Here is a 23831-nt window from a genome sequence, read left to right on the forward strand (position 1 = left end):
TTCTGCTAGGATTAATAAAAGGGTCTGTTTCACCAAGGTTATCTTCTCATACATGTTTCCTTTTCTCTCTTTACCCTTACCATTTGGAATTTCATCTACTGCCATGGCTTTATTTATCCATTACACCTCATACATACACTTTTAACTGCCTGCTCGACTTTTCTACCTGAGAGAGCATTTCAAGTTTAACATATCGAAAGTAGAATTCATCATAGCCTCATGGACCTTTAAAAAACTGAGTTCAGGTGTCAATGCCTCCAGGAAGTCCTGCTATGCCCATCCACTCAAAGCTACTACATGTGGTCTTCCTCTACAACCCCACAGAATCCAATGTATGCCTCTGTTTTTGTACTTGCTACATTGCATTTCATTAACAATTTAAGTGCAAGTGTGTCCTACCAAACTCTTGAGTTTTTTGAGGCTTGGAGCTGTATCTTATAAATCCTCAAATTATCAGCCAGGGACAGGCTTATATTATGGGTTCAATAAATGTTTACTGAATAAATGAATAAATTAACCAGCAAATAAGTGAATAGAACTCTTTTCTCTCATCTGCAAAACTAAGCTCTACATCTTCTCAAAATAAATTCCTTCCTATTCTATTTCTAATAAGGCCACACCCATTCTCCTTATAATTATTCCTCAAAACTGCAGAAGAATATCTGAATACTTCTTCCCCCCTCCCCATTCTAAACATTCAGTTAATCTCAAGGTCTACTTCATTGTCACCTCTTTTATTGTGGTTCAATTCAGGCCATTCTTTTCCCTGAAACTACTCCCAAATGCCCTCCTCTACTTACTTCTGGTCTTCACTCTAATCCATCCTATACCCATTGTCATATTTATCTTTCAAATGCATGCATGGTCTTTGGCCTTATTAATCTCCTCCCTTAAAAACTGAATGAATCCTTACTGCCTACCAAGTGAAGCCTTGATTTCCAGACCTAAAACTTGGCTCCACATATCTTTCCAGCCATTAAGTCTTCATGTATCTCCCACAAATATGATATGCACCAACCTGGGCCACTTTGAACTATTTTCATACCTCCATGCCTTTACTCATGCTTTTGCCTCCGCTTAGCATTCCCTCTTTCCGATCCTAGCAGTAAAAGTACTACTTATCTATTAAGGTCCATGACAAATTTCACTTTCTTCATAAAAGCACACTTTATCTGCCCGATCTAATGTAATCCGTTCTTTATCTAAAATGGTTGATGATCCTTTCAATTAATATGAGGAAAGACAGTTAAAATTGTGAAATGGTATAATCTTACTGAAATATCACTCCAAAACTTAGCAACATCATGTTGATTTGCTTGTAGAAATTCTGTAAACCATCTGATGGAACGTTTGCTGCCTTTGTTTTCAGTTTCATCCCTTTCAAAATGCTCATTGTGCTTGTTCACAGAGTAGTTTGTCAGATGCATGTATAACTGGGTCTGTAACAAGTCAGAACCAAAGTTATCACCTATGAGACTCTAGAACCATGACATTTCACAGAAAAGAAAGCATCCAAAGAGGAAAGCCAATTTTAAAGTTTAAAATATACATATTCATAATTTAATGATTATAAAGGTAATTTTCAAAATGCAATGGCACATTTTTCTAAAAAAGGTTGTGAAAGTAGTCACCTTCAAAGTTACTTTGTATATTATTGAAAAGATATCTACCATAGAAAGTATGAAAATAATAAGGATATATAGAGTAATTAAATGAAAATGTGAAACTACATATTGCTAAGCAAGAAAAATGCTGTAACTCTGAAGTTTGTTTTTCTTAGTTGGTTTGTTTTTAATGTTTTTCTAAAATTTTCATCCTAACTTGTTTTGGGAAAGGAATTTTCTGAGAGAGTATTCTATATCTTCTCAAACAAAGATTTAAAAGTAAAAGCTCAAGTAAGTAGCAGAAACCTGGAGGCAGGATACCAACCTCAACCTCTGCCCTCCCATCCTGACTGGAAGATCACTGTAACTTGGTAACAAGACAGAGTGCACTCAGAGTCAGGAGACAGAAGCACCACACGATGCTGTACAAATGTCTAAATGATTAACAGCAAATTTATAGCGCTCCATACTTGAGTTCTTAGGTCTTAGTCTCTCTATATTCTTATGTTTGTTGACAATGTTATCCTCAAATAAACTTGAAAAAGAATAGAAAATTTAAAATTTCTCATAATTGTCAATTAATATACATTAATAGCTCCTTATCAATCTATCATAAACATTCATGATGTCTGTAAATCCCACCCTCATGATCCTATTCCCAGAAACCACTTTAGATAGCAACGTTGCATCACAATGAATACATACTTTGAGCACATCATGACTATTCTGATTTGTTAATAACCAATGATATTTATATCATATTTTATTTTCACTACAGTTACTTAAGTCTACAGTATTGAAATCTTTGAAGCAAATATGCAGAACTGATCATATGAGCTACATGTTATTTATTAATCCATATGCCCACCAGTAATTAAGAATTTTTTTTGTTCATTGAACAATATTTAAGGAGCACCCACCACTGGCAGGAATGTGTGCTGTGCACTGTGGACACAAAGATTAACAAGGCAGACATAGTCCCTACCTTCATGAAAATTATCACTTTAAGTGATATTTAAAAGAAAGAGCATAACTTCATACTTGTCTAATTTTAAGTGCTTGATTTAAAGAAAACAGGAAACTAATCAAACTATAACATTTTTTAGTTTCCAAAATAGAAATTATTTTTGTTTGGAAAATAATTTTTTGAGGAGCTCTCCATTTGGCAGGAATTTCTTAAAAAAATACTAACAGCAGTAATAAAAACCCTAGCTATCCTAGTGGAAAAGTGAATAAGAAATGGAACTTTGCATTTTTCTTAAAACATTATTTTTATATGTAGCATTGGAAATTCCACAATTTCACATCTACCTTGACAAAAATCCCCTTCTAAACAGTTCACTGTCAGTTGGACATTTGCCATAAGGACAAGTGATGGCAGCTCTGAATCATATAGCAACCTGCAATGCATAAAAAGTATATAACTATTCTCTACCCTATTTTATAGTGTATAGGCTCAAAATAATGAACTGGAATATACAGAACCTTTCAAGGATTGACTGCTACATGGGGTGGCAAAAAAAAATTATGTTTATTATATTTCAATTTCTAAAATTCTCTCTTATGATTTCCTTACATGTAGCTTATCAATATACAGCTCATGATAAAATGCACACTATTTTAAAAATTGGAAATACGAAGAAGGAAAAAAATATGAAGCAGTCTGCTGTCCAAAAACAACCAATGGGAGCATTTTGGTTTATTTTTTCCACCTTTTTTCTTAAACTTATCTTTTACATAAGAGTGATCTCACTTTAGATAAAGTTTTGCACTTCTCTTTTTAAATTTTTCATATCTTCATGTAGGAACTCAATCATGAAATTTTAGAGATATATGAGGAACACTGATGTTTATACAGGAGAATATCATTTTTCATATATGTGAAAACCAAAGCCAGGAGATTATGTGACTCAAGAGCACTTGGCAAAGCGAAACCTAGAGGCCACATTTCCTGACTCTCAGTCTTTCAATATGATTTCCTAACCCAGTGTACTTAAGCAAATCACATACATCCAACTTAAGAAATTAGAATAAATCACTTTATCACCTAAATGAGCTTTCAAGTCTTACCCTTTCCTATCTCTTCCTTTACTCTTTCCTCTCAAAACATGACTATCTGCCTTACATATATATAATCCAGTCTTACCCACTCCAACTATTTTAATTATAATCTATAAACTGATAAGCCCCAAATTACACCTGTAGCTCAATTCTCTCATCTAAGCTTTAGACCTATACTGTATATCCAAATGCCAATAGTATAGATCCATTTGGAAGTCACACAGGCATCTCAAATCAAACAGATCAGCTTTCTGCAAAACTTTAAAAGCTCCTATACTCCCTATCACAGTGAATGTCACCATCCACCCAACTGCTGTGCCAAAACTCTTTTGAGTTTTATCCTTAATTTCTCTCTCTCTTTCCCTTATTCTACAAATCAAACTGTTGGTATATCAGTGTTACCCATGGTATAGTAAATATATCTGAAATCTGTGTTCTTATTCGTAGTCCTGCCCTACTATCACTTCAAATTAAGTCATCTTGTCTCTCACATGTGGTTAGACTAGAATACAGCTTCTTGTTTCCCTTACTCTAGTCTCCCCTATCCATCTACAGCCCCATCTCACATTCCCCACACTATAGACCAGGTGACCTTTTTAAGACAACAATCTCATTCCTTCTTTCCCTTGTTTAAAATCTTTCAATGCTTCCCTTCTTCTTAGGTTAAGTTCCAAAATCCTAGCCATGATCTACCAAGATCTGGCCTCTGGGACTCTCCATCCTGATGTCTTAGTCTGTACTTTAGCTATATTGAACGTGTGTGCTCTCTCCAGACGTATCACTCTCCCTCCTACCTCTGGGCCATTCTTCTACCTGGAGTCTTAACCCATCCCACCCCACCTCTAACTTAGCTAACCCCTCACTCTTCAGATTTCACTTTACAAACTCCCTAACTGTATCTCCAACTGAGTTAGATGTTCCTGCTATGCACTGCCATAGCATTCTCAGTTTCTTAAACCATTACACTTACCACTGGGTATTATAATTGCTTATTTTATTTTCTGCCTCCCCACTAGATTGTTGCTTTTGTGAGCTCAAGTACTGTATCTGTCTTGGTCACCGTTTTTCCAAAACCAGCACAATGTCTAGAATGCAGTAGAGTCCAAACATTTCTTGGAGCTTGGATGTATCCACACCTTATGACCTTTGAAGAGATGATTCTTTCTTTTATCTTCCTTCCCTGTAAAAACTTTGACAGTTCCCTTATTCTTCTTTTGCCAGGTTTACATCATTTTTTAGTTAATTGAACGTAGCAACATTTATGATTAGTCATTTAATTTTGGAAAATGACCACTCAATGTAGTCATTTATGTGCATAATATTATAGAAGAACAATAACCAGGCCTTTGACAAAAATGGGAAACAATCCTTAATTACGTATATTTTTTTTACTGTAATTAGTAGATACAAAAATAGAGGTAGAGGTTAACTGAACTTTGAAGTATGGATAATAAACTACAGTTTGTCTCTCATAAACTATAAATTACATTTATGACTTTCATGATAAATTATGATAATAAATTACAGTTTGACCTTCATAAACTACACAGTTATGACTTTCATCAATATGTTATGGTTACACAAAGATAATCTTAATGGAAAAATACTTACAAAAATCTCCACTTAACAGAATTAAAAACGTACTATGAAACTGCCAATTTATGTCTCTACTTCACAATTGATCAACATAAATTTAAAATCTTCTCTTTTGTTCCAACAAAACATAACTATACTTTCTGATAACTTTTGCTTTCTCTGTTTCATGTACTTTCTCCCACATTCTACATGTTTAAACCATACCTTTCATACAAAGACTGCTCAAATACCATCTCTCCCATGAGAAACTGAACAAAACCTATTCCTACACTCAATTCTATAACACTTTATCTGTATTTCTCAATGGCATATTATTTTTATTTGTATTTCTGTATCAATCATTTCTATCCAGGACCACTACACACACATATATACTTTGAAATCCATCCTCATGCTCACAGCACCCAGATGGGGTGTATTTTCCTAATTAGCCTACCTGGAGCAGCAGGCACTTTTTTTTCTAATTTCCACAAAGTTGTCTTAAATTAGAGGCAGTCTTATTTATGTATATAATTCTTCTAGACTATAAAAGCCTGAGAGGAGGAACTTTGTTCATTTAACATTTATACACAATAGGTGTTTTAAAAAATAGATGTTGAATAAATTAATAAAATCATAGTGTCTGGTATCACTTACCAAATTGGTCTCATTAGGTGGAATGTACTTCTCTGTTCCCATTCGCACAAGTCCATCGTGGTAGAGAAATATTTTTAGTGGATCACACGATGTTACCAGAATATAAATTCGTAAATCAAACTTGTAACCTTCCATTAGGAAAGGTTTTTCAATGTATTCTTGAACAATCAAATGATCCTGAGATGGAAGTTTGTCACCATTTCTTATCAAAGAAATCCTAAATTTAAAGAAAAGATTAAAAGAATAATTTGTTATGGAGTCAGGATTTTAACAAAGTTATATGTAATACTCAAGAGGAAAGTGGTCCCATCACACACACACAAAAAAAATACAGCATAAAAATACTGTCAGAAGCAACTTTTTAGAACCATGGATACTAACCAAGGAACATGTAATAAAAAACAAACAAACAACAAAAAAAAAAAACCCAGCTGAATCTGTGTAAAAGAGATTCCTAGCATTTTAACTTACTCTGGTACCACCCCCAACCCCCAGCTCAGCAGTGGCCTTGAGCAGTAACCTGTGTTCCCAGTACAGGTACTGGTTCTAGAGGCAGTAGAATAGACCTATTCTTGTGGTTGTTTTGTTTGTTTGCTTGTTTGTCTATTTGTTTAATTCAGTTCTGTGGTTCCCTGGACAATCTCAAAGGTTTTCTTTTATCTTGTCTAACTGCGAACTCTCCCAGTGCTGAGGCAGCTACCTGGGGGGGTGGGGGGGGTGGTCGGCAGAGACAATGTTGAAAACATTTAAAGACAAATGTAGTAGTCCCTGCAACAAATAGCAGTTGGGAAAACCATCAGACTAACTGCAAAGATTGGGGGGAAAGACAGGAATGACAATCTTTGGGGAATAAGGGCTTTGAAAAGCTCTCATATATTTCTGGGATTCTAGAAGACCATATGAATGCCCAGGGCTAAGTGCATGCTAAGGAAAGACCTGAGATGGCCCTAAGCTCTTACATCCAGCTAACCATCAAATAGGAAGTGAAGGCTAAGGCAGAGTTATAAACTACCTAGCTAAGTGTTGAGGGCATGTTCTAACACACACACACACACACACACACCATCTGCAAGGACTAGGGGATATATATATATATATATATATATATATATATATATATATATATACATATACCTATATCTATATATACACACACACATACATATATATGTATGTGTGTATATGGATATAGGTATAGATACAGATATTTGGTTCCCAGTGTTTAAGGAAATTTCTATTCAATTACTAATGGACTGGACAATTACACTGACCACTGACCTAACAGAACAGGAACTTCAGAGGTCACACACAATTAAAAAATACAAACTTTACAAAATTATTTCAGAAAGGTCACTAAACAAATAAACATCAACTAGAACAAATGGTAACAAAAAACCCTGTAGAGGAGGGAGAATCTAATTGTCAGAGTTGCTACATTACAATACACAAAATGTCCAATTTTCAACAAAATATCATGAGTCATTCAAAAAAAAAAAAAGTATGACCCATACATAAAAAAAATTCTCAATTAATAGAAACTATACCTGAGGAAACCCAGATATTTGGATTATTAGACAATAAATTATTTAAATCAACTATTTTAAATTTGTTCAAAGAGCTAAAGGAAATCATGTACAAAGAACTGAAGGAAACCATGGGAATAATATCTCACCAATGCAGAATATCAGTAGAGATAGAAATTACTTTTAAAGGTGGCAGAGTAGGTGGGGGGAACCAAACAAAAATTCTGAAGTTGAAAAGTACAATAACTGAAAAAAAAATACATTAGAGGGGCTAAACAGAAGATGTGGGAAGGCAGGGAAAGACTCAGCAAACTTGAAGATAAATCAATTGAGATTAGTCTGAGGAACAGAAAGGAAAAAGAATGAAGAAAAAGGAACAGAGCTTACGAGCCCTGCAAGACAACATCAATAATATCAACACACTAATAATGGGTGTCTCAAAAGAAGAAAAGAGAGAGGGTCAAAAAGACTCTTTGAAGAATTAATGGCTGAGAATCTCCCAATCTGATGAAAAATATTAATCTACAAATCAAGAAGCCTAATAAACTTCAAGTAAGATAAACTCAAAGAGAGCCACACTAAGACATGTTCTAATCAAACTGTCAAAAGCCTAGAGAAAGAGAGAAAAAAGTAGCAAGACAGGCCACTCATCCCACCCAAGGGATCCTCATTAAGATAAAGAGCTAATTTCTCATCAGAAACAATGGAGGGCAGAACACAGTAAGATGACATATTCAAAGTGCTGATAGAAAAAGAAAAAAAAAAAAAACTGTTAACCAAGAAATCTATATCTGACAAAATATTCAAAATTGAAAGAGAAATTAAGACATTACCAGATAAACAAAAACTGAGAGATTTTGTTGCTATTATACCTGGCCTATAAGAAATGCTAAAGACAATCCTTCAGGCTGAAGCAAAGGGACACTAGGCAGTAATTCAAATCTACACAAAGAAATAAAGAGCACCTGTAAAGATTACTATATAGGTAAAAATAAAAGTCACTACTAGTGTAGTTTAGGTTTGTAACTGCTTATTTTTCCTGTATTATTTAAAACACAACTGCATAAAACAATTATTATAAATCTATTTTGATGGGTACACAATATATACAGGTGTAATTTGTGACAAAACATCATAAAGGGAGCAGAGGCAAATAGAAGCAAAGTTTTGTTGTTGTTGTTGTTGTTTTTACTGTTAAAAGTAATGATATTAATCCAAACTAGGTTGTTATAAATGGAGATGCTAATTGTAACCCCAAAGCAACCATTTAAAAAATAACTCAAAAAAAATATAGTAAAATAAATGACAATGAAATTAAAATGGTACACTAGAAAATACCCAGGTAATACACAAGAGGGCAGAAATGCAGAAATTGAGGTATGAAAACTATATAAGACATAAAGAAAACAAATAGCAAAATGCCAAAAGTAAATCTTTCCTTATCAATAATTACATAATAAATAAGAATGGATTAACTCTCCAGTTGAAAGACAAGATTTGTTAGAATGTATAAAAAATATGGCCCAACTACATGCTGTCAACAAGAGCCACACTTTATATTCAAAGACTTAAATAGGCTGAAAGTGAACAGATGGAAAAGATATTCCATGCAAACAGTAACCAAGAGAGAAATGAAGTGGCTATACTAGTATCAGACAAAATAGACTTTAAGACAAAAAGTACTGCAACAGACAAAGAAGAACAGTAATATAATAATTTTTAAAAGTCAATGCATCAAGAAGATATAATAATTATAAACATATGCACCTCAAAACAGAGCTCCAAAATATATGAAGCAAAAACTGATAGAATTGAAGGCACAGATAGACAGTTCAACAATAGCAGCTGAAGTGTTCAATGCCCCCCACTCTCAATAATGAACAGACAATTAAACAGAAAACCAGCAAGGAAATAGATATATTCTACAGATGAGAGGTGTACTTTACCTATGTACTTCTGCACTGCATGAGATAAACCATGGCAGCACAGTATGTATAGTATACTTTTTCAGCTATTTTATTACTGTAGTCAATGCATATTATTAACTATACTAACATTAAATATATATAAAAATGAATTTTGAACATAATTTTTAACATTAAAATTGAGAAAATGTGAACTTCAATTATCTTCCCCAAAATGTTTACCTTGATACTAACATATAGTGAACCAAATTTACATTAAACAATTAATATACAATTTCCACTAACACTACATGTTGTTTGTCTTTTAAATCACTAAACCGCAGTTTAAAATAATGTCTGATTAAATTATTAAATTATGATTAAAAGTTAAAAAGAAATGTGTTGAACAGTAATTTACCTGGCAGCTATATTTCCAAATATCTTTTTTCCCCACAGCACTCTAAATCAAAGATAAAAATTACTTGTGTTTTTATTAAAAGTAGCTTCAGCCACATTTTCTTTGAAAAAGTAAACAGCAGAAAACTAACATAAGAAAGCAAAAGTAAACAGGAATATTAAGTTGTATAATCTATCCCCAGCTAACAGGTCTAGTTCTCAGCACTTTAGCTTAAAATGTGTTCTACTCATCTTCAATCCAATTACCATGGCTACATAAAGAAAAAAATTATTTGTAAAGCAAAGAAAATAGATATTTTGTGCTTAAGATTTTTTTTAAGATGAAAACAGCAACACCCTTTCCATTTCATTCACCAACTCAATTTAGCTCTATTGTATCAACTGATTTTCCTCTCCAAGCTTACTCTAAAATTATGATGAATGCAAATTTTATGTTTAAGAAAAAAATTAGAAAATATTTACTTTCTCTATTTTGTAGTCTCCTATCAAAGTCTCACAACCTGTTGATTAAATTTTTAGATTGAATTATTGAAGTCTCCGGGACAAGGTGAAAGCGCTCATTAAATATTCAGTTCCAAAAAAGCAAAAGTTAGAAAGCTATTTTATTTTTTTTTCATATTAGTACTCAACCATGAGCAAATGGTCACACTTATTCTTTCCCCCAATTTTTTAAAATTTTTATGTATTCCATATGAAAAATACCTACCCATGACCCATTGCACCATTAGCTGGTTTTACTATAAAAGTCTTCTGCTTTCTTTTTTTCTTTAATTCTTTCATATAATTCTGAAATTGTGTATATTCAGCAGGGAAGATCCATGTTCGAGGAACAAAGGTATAATCCAGAGGCCGGGACTTGATCATTCTGGAAGTTAGAGATAATATGAAAAGTAATTTCTATTCAAACTTATCTAAACTTTCTTTCTCTGTGCTACTGACATTTACTACAAGGATTTAAATTCCCTCCATTTCTTCATTTATTGATCCATTCATTAATTTTTTAAAATGCCTATTAATCACCTACTATATGTTAGGCACTATTCTAGATACTAGGGATACATTAGTGGAAAAAATAGACAAGAATTTCTGCCCCATGTATTAATTTACATATTAGTAGATCAAACATTTGAGTATATACTACGTGTTGGGCACTGAGGATTAACATGGTCTCTGTTCTAAGGAATTTATATATAGGCTATTAATTAAATACAGTGTGATAGGTGCAATAAAGCTACATAAGGCAAGGTAACATGTGGAAGGCGGCATTAACTCTGCCTCTGGGATGAGGGTGGTTAGTATGGTTCACAGCCAGGTGCCATTCATACTGCTTCTTAAAAGATGATTTGGAGTTTGCTGGGTCATCCATAGGGAAAAATTTTAGATTGCCTTTTACCCCAGTGTTTTCTGGAGTTTTACTACTTTTGTGAGAAAACCATTGAAGCCTCTGAGTCAGGTTTTGTTTACATCAACTACATCTACCTATACATGTAGTTTTATGGCTACAATGTATGGCCTGACATTTTTGTATTTGCTATAAATCAGGCTGCCTATTTGGTACATAACTTAGTGATACTGATACAATACTAGGTATAAAATGTTTGCTTTTGATTAATCCAAATGCTAATTATTTGGTACATACTGATTCCCAATAACAATTTTTAAATTCTTAGAAATATTTTTAAATATTACCTATTTAAGAAAACCTGATTGTTTCAAAAAGTCTTCTTTATAAATGTATGCAAGTCTTTTATAGATGAGTAGTTACTGTTTCCAAACGAGATTAGTTAAAACTAAAATGGGACCATAGTATATAATATGCACAGAAGCAGGGCCTATACTGTAAGACTAGGGTGTGGAATATATAAGCCACCTGGCTTCCACAAAAACTGGAAGGTCATACAGTGACCATATTTCAAGTGCTCTTTCAAGAGAACCCGATAAAAAAAGTTACGTTTCCTCTATGAGAAGGAAAATAATCACCAACTACATCTGTCAAATCCAAACTAAGCCAACCAGGTAAATTATCTCAGTACAAAATAGGCTAACACTGATTGCTTTGAAACACACACACACACACACATCTAAAGGAAGCACAATAACAGTGCTATTGTACTTGTTTTTATTTCCAACACCTTTGCATGTATTTATTATATTTTAACAATAATGTGAAGTTAGATCAAGTTAAAGATTTAATAGAACAATACATTTTAAAACTAACCATGAGGTGTTTATGAATGATACCATTCTTGTTATATTTAGAAAAAAATCCAAGCATACAATTTATCAACTTTCTTAAAATAAAAAAAAATCTTATCAACAGAAATATAAGCTGCACAAAAATTCTGCAGTATATTCAGTATAACACTTTACCTGTTAACAGTTTTTCCCATGAAAGCAGATTATTACTCTAAATAATGGTCTCTGAGATAAATATGTGTGCGTGTATCCCCGGGTAGGAACGTATACATGTGTGTATGAGTATATGTGTGCACACAGGCACCTATTACAGTGCCTGGCTCATATTAGATGCTCAATAACCAGTATTCTGAACACACACATACCCACAGGTGGGATATAATGCAACGAATTAGTTCCTGCAAGGTTTAACTGAAAATAATTAAGTATATATTGAATGCCATGTACAGAATACTTTTTACATTTAAAAGAAAAACTTATGCTGCTAGAGAGACAGCAAGTTGCAGTGAAAAGAACCTTGAAATTCTGGAGACCAGGTTTCTACTCCAGCTCTGCTGTTAGCTATTTGACTTTGTGCAAGATATTCATGTCTCTGACCCTCAATTACCTCCTCTGCAAAGTCAAAGAATAGAACCAGGAAAATTTTAAAACACTCCTAGGTCTAAAATTCTATCTCTTCCAACAAAATATCATTTCAAATCAATATAAATTTGTGAAAGACAGCACTATGACATTCAAACTGTAATTTTTGAACAGGTCTTCTCTACTACAAGAAAATGAAGATTACTTGGTCATATTTCTTGCTAGGAAATCCTTCCTACAGATCTCCCCCATTCCTGGAAAATGGTTGATCCTCTGGAAAATAAAAAGGTCAACATTAATATTTTCATTAACTTAACGAATATATTCATTTATACTATAATAAAGTTACATTCATTCTTTGAGTTTAATTTTTTTTAGTAAAAAACAAAAAACCTGATGAAAATGGACTAATTTGTTGCCTACAGTCAATTTTGTATAACCCTCTACACTAACAGGACGAACTATTCAAAATCTCAATTGTCTAAAATTCCATGTATTTGGCTTTTTTATTTTTTAATATGTTTGTATTACATTCCAGAAATAAAATAATGAAGCCAAATTACACATAGCTGACATTACAAGGGATATCTGTGTTCAGATCTCTTTATGCAATCTACTCCACATCATTCATCTTTAAGCATAATGCAAAGCACCAGCCTAGGAAGGGTTTTCCTCTATCAATTCTTCCTTAAAGATGGAAAGAGGTTAAAAGTTAAATTTGAGAGGATGCAGTCTTCAGGCAAAGAGTCAGTGAAACTGGACAGCAACAAAACAGGCTATTCAGGTAAATTAGAACTGAAATTTAATATGTCAACATATTAAGAGCCTTATCTAAAGAAAATTATAATGGAATCCATATAACTTTCCTACTGACCAAAAATTGGTCATGATTAATTTCCCACCTGGTAATTTTGCAGCTCTGCAATCTTCTCCTGCTGAACAGCTGAATCACACCATATAAGGTTACTTGTTTCATCCTCATCTGGCGTTTTCATAAATCCCATTTCATCTATTACTAAACGAACTGCAAGTAAACAGTTAAGTTAAACCAAAATTAAAATACTTCTGAAATACATTCATTATGAAAATATTTTTTGTTATATATCAATTTTAGCTCACAGTATTTCACTTGTAAAATTTCCATTAGTTATAGCATAACCTTATCTTTAGCTACAACAATTTAATGCCAAATTATACTCAATAGCAACAGAGAACTGTTTTTAAGTGGCACCCAAAATCCTTAGTTTCAATTTTCTGAGATTTAACAGGTACACAACACAATTAAAGAGTTTAGTGATTATTCATAGCATAGTGAAAATACACACACAGCTGACAACACCTCTACTCAGGAAAATGTACTTATGGCTTTTTCATGACCTTGGGTTAGGTACAAAAAGGAAAAGATAAAAATAGCCCCGATCATTAGACCTATCCTATATTTTCCACCTCCCTAGTTCAAATTATTTTTAGCAGTTAAAACCAAGTCAGCGATATTGACACAGGATACAAAATAATGAAGCAGAATTACAGTAGAGATTTGGAAACTCTGGCCCTCCTATCTGCTCCCAACCCTCTAATCCTATGGAAAAAATTTATGCTCAGAGAAAATCTTGTTTTTTAGATTTCACAATCAACACATTGATATCACAATTACACAATTAACATATTGACATTTTTCTTCTAATGAAGTTCAAATTTAGAATAAAGATCAGCAAATACTTAGGATAAATATAGGATCCAACAGAATTTGGAGTCTTAATAGAATGGCATAACAAATTAGCAGCACTTTGATTAAACATTTTTAAACATTTTCTTTTTACTGCCCTATATATGGGGAGATACGGTAAAAAGGGATTAATTGTCTGAATGTACTTGGCTCAAGTATGAAACATGACCAGACACCTGCTGGTCAAGTCCTAGGGACTCTTGATTTCTTTTTGGCTGAGGAGAAAGAATGGGCTTTTTATGCAATAATGCCTAGAACACAGGCATAATAAAAGAAGAGGACAGTGACTGGAGACAGATGAGGTCGGGGAAGGGATTGTTGAGGTGAAGTTGCTTTTATCCATGAGAAGCTTGATAAAACGTGGGGTTGTTCTGAAGACCTACGTGACAACATACAGTACAAGAATTTGGGGAAAGGGCTGTTCCTCTCTCTGCTGCAGACCACCATGCAGTGCTGGCGTCCTGAGGGCCCAAGGGCTTCTGTGTCATCTAGAGCTCCTGGGGAGCGCAAGGACCGTAGTGACACACCTAGGAGAGTTCTTTCACTGGTTCACAAGCAGAAGACAATGACAAGGCCAGAACCGCAGCTCAGTAGCAGACCCATTTCTGAGTGCATGGAAGTCATTGCCCTGGGCCTCTCAAATAACTGGGAAACCCCTGAGGAGAGAAGTGGAACTGGTGGCAGTTATGGACGGAGGGAGTATAATGAGCTACTAAAATGTGGGTATTAATGTACACATGAGCTGGTGAGGCTGGGAACATTCAGGGTACATAATGGTGGAAAAGATCCATTCTTTTTTTAGATTCTCAAAGTCAAATCTGTAAGGTCAGTCATATATAAATCTCTCTTATTATGAAATTCAAAGCTTGGAGAGCTGACAAAGTTGAACTTCAAAGAAAAATACAATGTAGGATATTAAACTGTCACTTTTTTTTTCAGCTAAGCTATTTAATCATATTTTTGTTTGAATTGAAGTTTTAGAAATCAATTGGCATCTTTTTAAGTATACCATCCTCCACTGCATAGAAAAGAACTTCCTTTAACATGTCAGTTTCAAATAGAAGTCTGTTGGCAGCCAAAGCCTAAATCCGTGCTTTTAAATGTTGGTCTTTTAGGAGCTCTCTGTACAAAAAGAAGTGAAGTAATTGCCTCAATATTGAATTTCTACCAAACCAAACTCCCCATTGGTAAAATAGAGATAACCACACCAACCATTTTTCTCACATTTCCCCTTGCATAATTAAGTACCCCCTTCTCCAATCTGTCTTGTCCCCATTTAATGAAAATTACCAAAAATACATTCCTCACAAATTTGTCCTACTTTTTTTTTACCTTGACCCATAGAGCTTTCAGAAGCTGTTCAGGAGTTTTAAAAATAGGAATCCATGCAACAACTCTCTGAATTTTAGATACAAAGGACACCTTAATGTTCCTCAATTTAAATTTCAATTCATGTTTTATTTAGGCAGTATGATAGAGTAAAAAGAACACTAAATTTGGAAGCAAATTAATTCAGATTCAAGTCCTACTTTTGCCATCTGTACGATCTTGAGTAAGTTGCTAACTCTCAGTGAGCTTCAGTTTCTTCAACTGTGCTAAGGGGCATTTTAAAAAGTAATAATTAAAATTTCATAATGTATTAATTATAGGACTAGTGTGAGAATGTAGTTCCCCATTCCACAACGTGTCTCCAAGAGGAATTATGGGAGAGATTTCTCTCAAGACTCAGAATTAGAAAAAAATTGCATTTCTCTTGAATAACCAGTATGGTTTTATCTTCTGGGCACTGTGTATTCTATATGGCTGATTATGTTTCGATTATTTGCTTTGCTTGCTAGGAAGCTCAGAGTCAAACCCATGCACATCTCTAACTATACAGGATTTCATGGAATGCAGTTTGTATTCTGATCAGCCACAAGATTCATACTATTTTACTGTTTTTATTTTTCCTTATTTATTTTCTTATGGCTGTTAGCCACTTCAAATTCACTATTAGAGTGAGGAAAGTCGGGGAAAAGGACAACAAGGGAGTAATGCAGCCTATTTGACAGGGTTACTGGAAGATTAAATGAGGTAATTCATGTGAAAATATTTGGTCCAGGGTTATAAAAGAATTAATATTAAGACTAGTAGTGATCAAAGTATTCTACATGAGGAAACAGGCAACACCAGGAACAAAACACAAGTGTCCTGACTATGGATTAATTATCTTTCTATTATATAATTCAACCTGTCAAAGGAGCAGTAATTAAATTACAAGAAGTAATCTGTTGCATATCACAAGGTTAAATAAGGGAAAGCAAGGTAACACTTTCTCCTGGACACACAGCCAATTGTCTCTTTCCCTCCCCTATACTTAGCTTTGTATTCTCCCAGCAGTCCCTTGTCCAAGTCTCCAAGCCTGATCTAGCCAGGGCTTTTGCTAAACACAACTGAGCAGGCTCAGCAAAGAGGTCTGGAATCAGTGTGAAGAAGGCTAATGCAACTTCAGCCCTTAGAAGTGAGAGGGAACTACAGTCAAAAACACTCTCCTTTAGATCAAGCTGCTTTTAAACCCCACCAAGACCTTAAAAGCAAACAGGAGGATAAGTTGACACTGCCCATTAGTCACCTTGACAACGGTTATTCTTGTTTTTTCACTCTAGAAAATACGCTACAAATAATTCACATCTCACCCTTCCACACTAACTCGCCCAAAGTTTTTTCCTCTGAGGAACACGTTTTGAAATAGAGTATTAGGGGACCTCGATTCCTATGAAATATTCCATTGACCCCTGATGAACTTTGGTGAATTACTGTAAGTGGAAACATGACCCTCAAAGGTTAATAAGAGTAAGAATAATTAACATCCTTGAGATTCACATGGTTTCCTCAACTCTTTTAATGCAAAATTATGTTTTAAAAAGAGGAAGATTTTTTGAGTACTTGTAGTAGTAATGAGTTTCTCAGTGCCAGGCAAAAGTATCTTAATTTAAAGTAATTAATTCTTACCTATTCTCTCCACTGCAGATACTGCTTACACGTAAAAACTAAAATTCTATTAATAAAAGGCAACAGTATCATCAAAATAATTTTTAAAGCATAGAGAGAAATATGTTCTTACTCTATTGTCATTGTTTAATATAAATCTCAAATTCTGCACTTTTCATTTTACATTTTTAATCTGTTTTAAAAATGATTTACAGGGCTTCCCTGGTGGCGCAGTAGTTGAGAGTCTGCCTGCCAATGCAGGGGACACGGGTTCATGCCCCAGTCCGGGAGGATCCCACATGCCGCGGAGCGGCTGGGCCCGTGAGCCATGGCTGCTGAGCCTGCGCGTCCGGAGCCTGTGCTCCACAACAGGAGAGCCCACAACAGTGAGAGGCCCGCGTACCACAAAAAAAAAAAAAAAAAAAAAGATTTACAAAATAATGAATGTTAAAGATTAAACATAATTTTAGCCCCAGGTGAAAAATGCATTACAACAATACAATTTTCCTAAGCACTTCTCTATTTAAAGATTAAAGCTAAAACCATTGGTTTTACTGCTCATATTACTTTACACTTGATTTAAAAACTAAGTATTAATCAAAATCATATATATTTAATCCAATTCTATCAATAACTAAAGCTTTTTAGTTTACAGTGATGTTCTATTTGATTACTGACATGTTAAATATCTCATAAAAAAAGAAAATTTTATAGAAGCCATTCAAAAATCCATTACATAGAAGATAATTATCTCTGGGAAGATAATTATCTCTGAATTTCTATGTTGTTTTCAACATCAAATTAGTTTTTCCGACAGTTATGAAAATCTCATGATTCTGAGGAGACCTACCAATTTCAAACTTTGTCCCAGCAACATTTGCTGTAATGGTTCCCTTCTTTTTCTTCTTTCTGACTTTCCTTTTCATCGTGCTCTGATAAGGCAATTCTGTATTCAGATCCAGGGGAGAGGGTCCCTGAATAACTTTAAAAGAAATGTAAACCAACCAAACATCACTGAAATAACAAAAACTCCATACCAGAGAACATAAATGCCCCCCACAAGGTAAAATTATAAATGCTGATTCTTTGAGTCCCCAATTAATTTTTAATTCTTAAAAAAATTAGCAGTGATGATCTATAATACAGCCACATAATAGGTACACATGATTAAATCGCTGCTTACCTCTTTCTTGAGGCAAAGATGGCATTCTTGCCTGTGCCGATTAACAACAGCAGTGTGCGCTGCTGTACAAGCTCTTAGGAAACCTGGAAGGCCTGCATTAGTCTAAGTAGGATACGGCTCCAAATCACTGAAAGTTCCTATCATATTATCTTGGTGGAATCCTCAGATTTCAGGACATTAACATTATGAGATAAGAAGGGACCTGCAGTGATTTTAAAACAAAGGCATTAGAAAACAACTTTTATGACATTTTTTTGATATATGCCAATATTCTTCTTTTTAAAAGTCAAGGAGAGATGAAAGTTAATGTAGTTAATCAACAAATACTAATTTATTAAACCTTATGTAAAAATGCCAAGCAATAGTCCCCCGTTTTTAAAAGTGCACAATCTAAAGGAGGAGGTTTTAAGTCATGTATCATATTTGCATACAATAAATAACATGCTTTACACAAACAAGGACAACAATAACAATATTCACTACCATTTGTTGAACGTTTACTATCTCAGGTCACTTATACCACTTAAACTTTCAACAAAACTATAAGGTAGAAGCTTTTATCCCCATCTAACAGAGAAGTAAATTGAGCCCAGAAAGGACAAATCTTCACAAAGAAAGTAAGTAAGTGACAAAGTAGAGATTAAAATAACATCTCTCTGATGTTAAAACCAGTGCCCTTAACCAGGACCCCATACAACCTTCAACCCAATGCCTGTAACTTAGTTGCAGCCCCGCTTTTAATATGAAACAGTGAAATAAGTGCCAGTGCCAGGGTAGAGATCACATGCTGACAGAATGGAGGAAAAAGAAATTCCCTTTAAGTTGTGTGAGGGGGAGGGGTGACTTCATCAAACAGACCACATTTGAATTACGCCTTTAAAAATGAGAACAATTTTGAAAGGCAGAAAATAGGAGTCATTACCATGATGATCTTATTTGGGCACACGGAGGAACACAATAAACATTTTGTAATGAATGAACTAATTAGTTTGGCTATGCCTCAACACGGCCTATTACACTTCACTTATATTTTCATTGTGTATGTATGAACCTAGGGGTTGTGCCCTGACTATACTACACTGCCCAGTCTATACTATCAACTTTCTAACTTCTCCTTTCATACTTCAAGAATCTTCAAGTTCTTGTAAAATGTCTCTAAACATAATGAAAGTTAAAAAACCTATCACAATAAACAAAGGTATGATATCAACAACTTTATCAGGATATTATCAGGTTTAGGAGAAGTTCACAAGTATTTAAAAATTCAGCTACATAAAATGTGACTCATATACACCACTCCCAACAGACATTATTAATAATAAGATTCATTATTAAAGAAAATATAGAGCTTAATTTGTTCTCAAGTATCATTTCACTAGAATAATTCTCTAGAATAATTCAATATCAAAACCAGGGCACTATCATTTATTACAGACCAACTGTGGGCAGGCACTATGTTAAGAATCTAAACTATTTTACCTCATTAACAAACTTGGAACTTAGGTATCATTTCCCCCAGTTTTCCAGACTTGGAAACTAAGGCTAAATAAGTTAAGTAAATCAAGGTAATACAGCTTATAAATAGAAAACCTGGGCTTTGAACCCAATTTTGTCTGATTATCTGTTCTAGTCACTGAGCCCCACTAGTTTCAGACAGCGTGCTAATATGCTACATAGATGTACAAGAAGTTTGTGACTCTACTGCAGTCCATACTGCAAGATATGGGTGTATCTGGGAATTCACGATACTTCAAACCCAACAGTGAAATCACAGTAAACATCCCTAACCTGACAACAGTTCCCAATTCCAAGCTGGAAATAGACTAGATCATTTTTCAGAATAAAAGAAAGGAGTAGTCTATGGTTCAGTCTGGTTTCCTTCTGGAAGGTCTGATACCTCAGGGAGGTAACTATTTGAGTTTACAAGTCCTTGTGCAACACCTTGTTACTGGAGTAAACAAAGATCCTCTTACGGTAATGGAGTACTTATTACATTGAAAGTAGGTGACAAAGTAAACAAGAGCTTGAGAACAATGTTTGCCTAACTATACTAACAATAAATTAATAATTGTTATAGGCTGTAAAAACAGATTTATTAATTTCTGACTTACATAATGAGCCTAATAACTTCGATCTGTATAGAGCTCAATACAAGAACTGTTATCCCTTCCCCCAACCACACAGAATTTAAAGGCCTTAAAATTATTCTCTCCATAGATTATGCTTAATTCCATTTATGGTTTGGTGATTAACAATAAAAGTGCTCTAACAAACTCCAGGACCTCATTCTGCCATCCAATTCTAACCATTTCACTTTATTCTAAACAAGAGATTTGAGATGACAGATTGATCACACCACTCAGATGAACCATGGTTACCTACTTTCCAAAAGCAGAAAGCATGTTTTGGTTACCTCCCAAATAAGCCAAGTTTTGCTGCAAAGTAAAATCACCTGAGGCACTTTTGAAAATCCTGGTACCCAGGCCACATCCCAGACCCAGGTGGGACTTAAGCATCAGCATTTTTAAAGCTCTCCAAATGTTCCTAGTGTACAGCCAAGGTTGACAACCTCTGCTGTAAGCACATAACTGCACTAAAGCAAATAATAGTTAATTACAACATACACATATCAAATTATAAGAAAAAAGTAAAACAAAGATGAAAACTCTTATAACTGAATGAAAAGGGTCAAATAGGTAGAAGTCATCTATAAAAATCCTCATATCTAGTTCAAGTAAACAAATTAGAAGAAAAAAGAATTAGATCAGCAGAAATTGATTTCTAAGACAATTTTATTTTGCAAGTAAAGAAGCCATCTCCAAAAGGAATCAATTTACTAAAATGTCAAGCAAATAGTATCCTTAAATGTAGAACTTCAAGTGCTACCACGCAAAACAACAGCTGCATAAGACTGAAACAACAAAAATTCTAATATATTCGTGATGGAATACCCTTTCTTCCCAGTTCTTCCTGCTGAATTTCTACCCATCACTTAAAATCCAAATAAATTTCCACTTTTTCCTTAAAGCTTCCTCTGATCATGTCTGAAGAAATTCATTTCTCCCTCTTCTGGCCTTTCCTAGAGACCATTATTTGTACCCCTATCATATCACCAATCACAAACCAAGAAACTAAGCTCTGTGAAAACACTGGTTTTCTTTTATCTTGTTTACTCTTCCACTCCCAGAGCCTAGAATAGTACCTAACACAGTGCTCAATAAGTGCTTGTTCATGAATTTTAAAAAATCAATCAACTAACGACACCTGGGAGTAAGAAGCGGTGGTTATGGAGCTCTGAGAAGCAAAACACATGTATATAGTACTTTCACATTTTTAAGTGAAAACAGCAAAGTACATAAAAGTTTACATTTGTGTAAAATGATAGGTGAATACATGGATATACGCACAGAGCAGTGGTGGCCTTTTGTAACTGGGGGCAGAGCTAAGGGAGGCTAACTTTCATGTATACCCTTCAGTGACCCAAGCATGTATCACCTATTCAAAAAGTTAAATATATGTGATAAAAGTTTGTGTCAACATTATCATGTTGACAACAAAACCCATCAAATTGTGTATTTCATTTAGATGAAAATAATTTAATCTAGATGAAAGTATAATATGGTAGAAAGAGCACTAAACAAGAAGTCAATTAGAACTCTTACCCTTTACTCTGCCACTTACCAAATAGACGACTTAATTTCTTAATATGCAAAAGGAAGGAACTGATTCTTTCCAGCCCTAAAGTCTAAAATGTCAGCAAATGAGGACAGCATTGTTGATATTTCGGATGACAACAAGATGAAGGCAAAACTACTTTTGTGTACAAACACAGGGAAACTCAGAACTTCTCCAACAATCCCCCCAAACCCATGCCCTGGTGAATGGTATATGGGCTCTTTGTACATACTGAAATTTTAGCTTACCAAAGATTACTAAAATAATCTAACAAAAGGTCACGGGAACCAAAATTAGAGCTAAATTGAAAATATGTGTAATAACATTAAATAGAAATGAAATAAAAGCTGGTTTTCTGGTGATGAGAGAAAGGAGAAGGGATCCAAATAAACCAGTACCTACTGTATACTAAGCACTTACACATAACTTTATGTGTATTTAGTCCACACAAAGCATTTTTTATTCTAATTTTCCATATGGTAAAATTTAGATTCCGTGGATAAGTAACTTGCCCAAAGTCACACCTTAATAGGTGACAATGAAGTGATTTCTCTCTAAAGCCCATATTCTTTCCCACTTTTTGTGCTACCTTCAAAACTCAGTCTTTAAACATGACATATTAACAATTTCACAAAGAAACTTAATTCTGCTTGACTGGAACTATTTTAAAAGCTAGGGAATGAAAGCAAGAGAATCAAAGTGTAGTTTAAAATGTGGTTGAGATCACAAAGTTGCATCAGCTTTAGTTTTCCTTCTTGGAACACCTAGGCAGCTAGCAGGATCCAGATCATCTTCCTGGGTTTCTCCTTCATGAATGTACTGCAATTCAACAAGTACTGTTATATATCAGGTACTGTTCTCAGTAAACAAAATAGATAAAAATTTTCTTTCTCTGTGGTGCTTGCATTCTAGTTGTGGAGAGACAAACAATAACAGTAAACTACAGAAATTTTCTTAGGTCACTCTTCCAAGGCAATAGAAATAAAAGCAAAAATAAACAAATGGGACCTAATGAAACTTACAAACTTTTTGCACAGCAAAGGAAGCCATAAGCAAAATGAAAAGACAACCTACGGACTGGGAGAAAATATTTGCAAATGATGTGACTGACAAGGGCCTAACTTCAAAAATATACAAACAGCTCCTACAATTTAATAACAAAAAACCCAGTTGAAAAATGGGCAGAAGACCTAAATAGACATTTCTCCAAAGAAGACACATGGATGGCCAATAGGCACACAAAAAAGATGCTCATCGTTGCTAATTATTAGAGAAATGCAAATCAAAACAACGAGGTACCACATCACACCAGTCAAAATGGCCATCATTAAAAAGTCTACAAATAATAAATGCTGGAGAGGGTGTGAAGGGAACCCCCCTATGCTGTTGGTGGGAATGTACATTTGTGCAGCCACTATGGAAAACAGTACAGAGGTTCCTCAAAAAAGTAAAAATAGAATTGCCATATGATCCAGCAATCCACTCCTGGGCATATACCCAGACAAACTATAATTAGAAAAGATACATGCACCCCTATGTTCATAGCAGCACTATTTACAATAGCCAAGACATGGAAGCAACCTAAATGTCCATCAACAGATGAATGGCTAAAGATGTGGTATATATATTCAATGTAATATTACTCAGCCATTAAAATGAAATAATGCCATTTGCAGCAACATGAATGGACCTAGAGATTATCATACTAAGTAACGTAAGTCATATAGAGAAAGACAAGTACCATATGATATCACATAT

The 23831-nt window shown here is 34.3% G+C and overlaps 1 protein-coding gene across 1 annotated transcript in view; it reads right to left on the reverse strand.

Moving 5' to 3' along the window:
• The window catches only part of TTLL7 (tubulin tyrosine ligase like 7), a 93224-nt gene extending 74801 nt beyond the window's left edge, over positions 1-18423 (reverse strand). The window contains exons 1-7 of the mRNA XM_065881409.1: positions 18399-18423; positions 18066-18197; positions 13422-13543; positions 12725-12792; positions 10448-10606; positions 5898-6114; positions 1275-1439 (exon numbers count right to left, since the gene is read on the reverse strand). Coding sequence (XP_065737481.1) covers positions 1275-1439; positions 5898-6114; positions 10448-10606; positions 12725-12792; positions 13422-13543; positions 18066-18197; positions 18399-18423 — 888 coding nt within the window. The remainder of the gene's footprint in view (positions 1-1274; positions 1440-5897; positions 6115-10447; positions 10607-12724; positions 12793-13421; positions 13544-18065; positions 18198-18398) is intronic.
• Positions 18424-23831: the final 5408 nt, after the last annotated feature.

The sequence above is a fragment of the Phocoena phocoena genome, chromosome 1, assembly GCF_963924675.1.
Source record: "Phocoena phocoena chromosome 1, mPhoPho1.1, whole genome shotgun sequence".
NCBI classification, from domain to species: domain Eukaryota; kingdom Metazoa; phylum Chordata; class Mammalia; order Artiodactyla; family Phocoenidae; genus Phocoena; species Phocoena phocoena.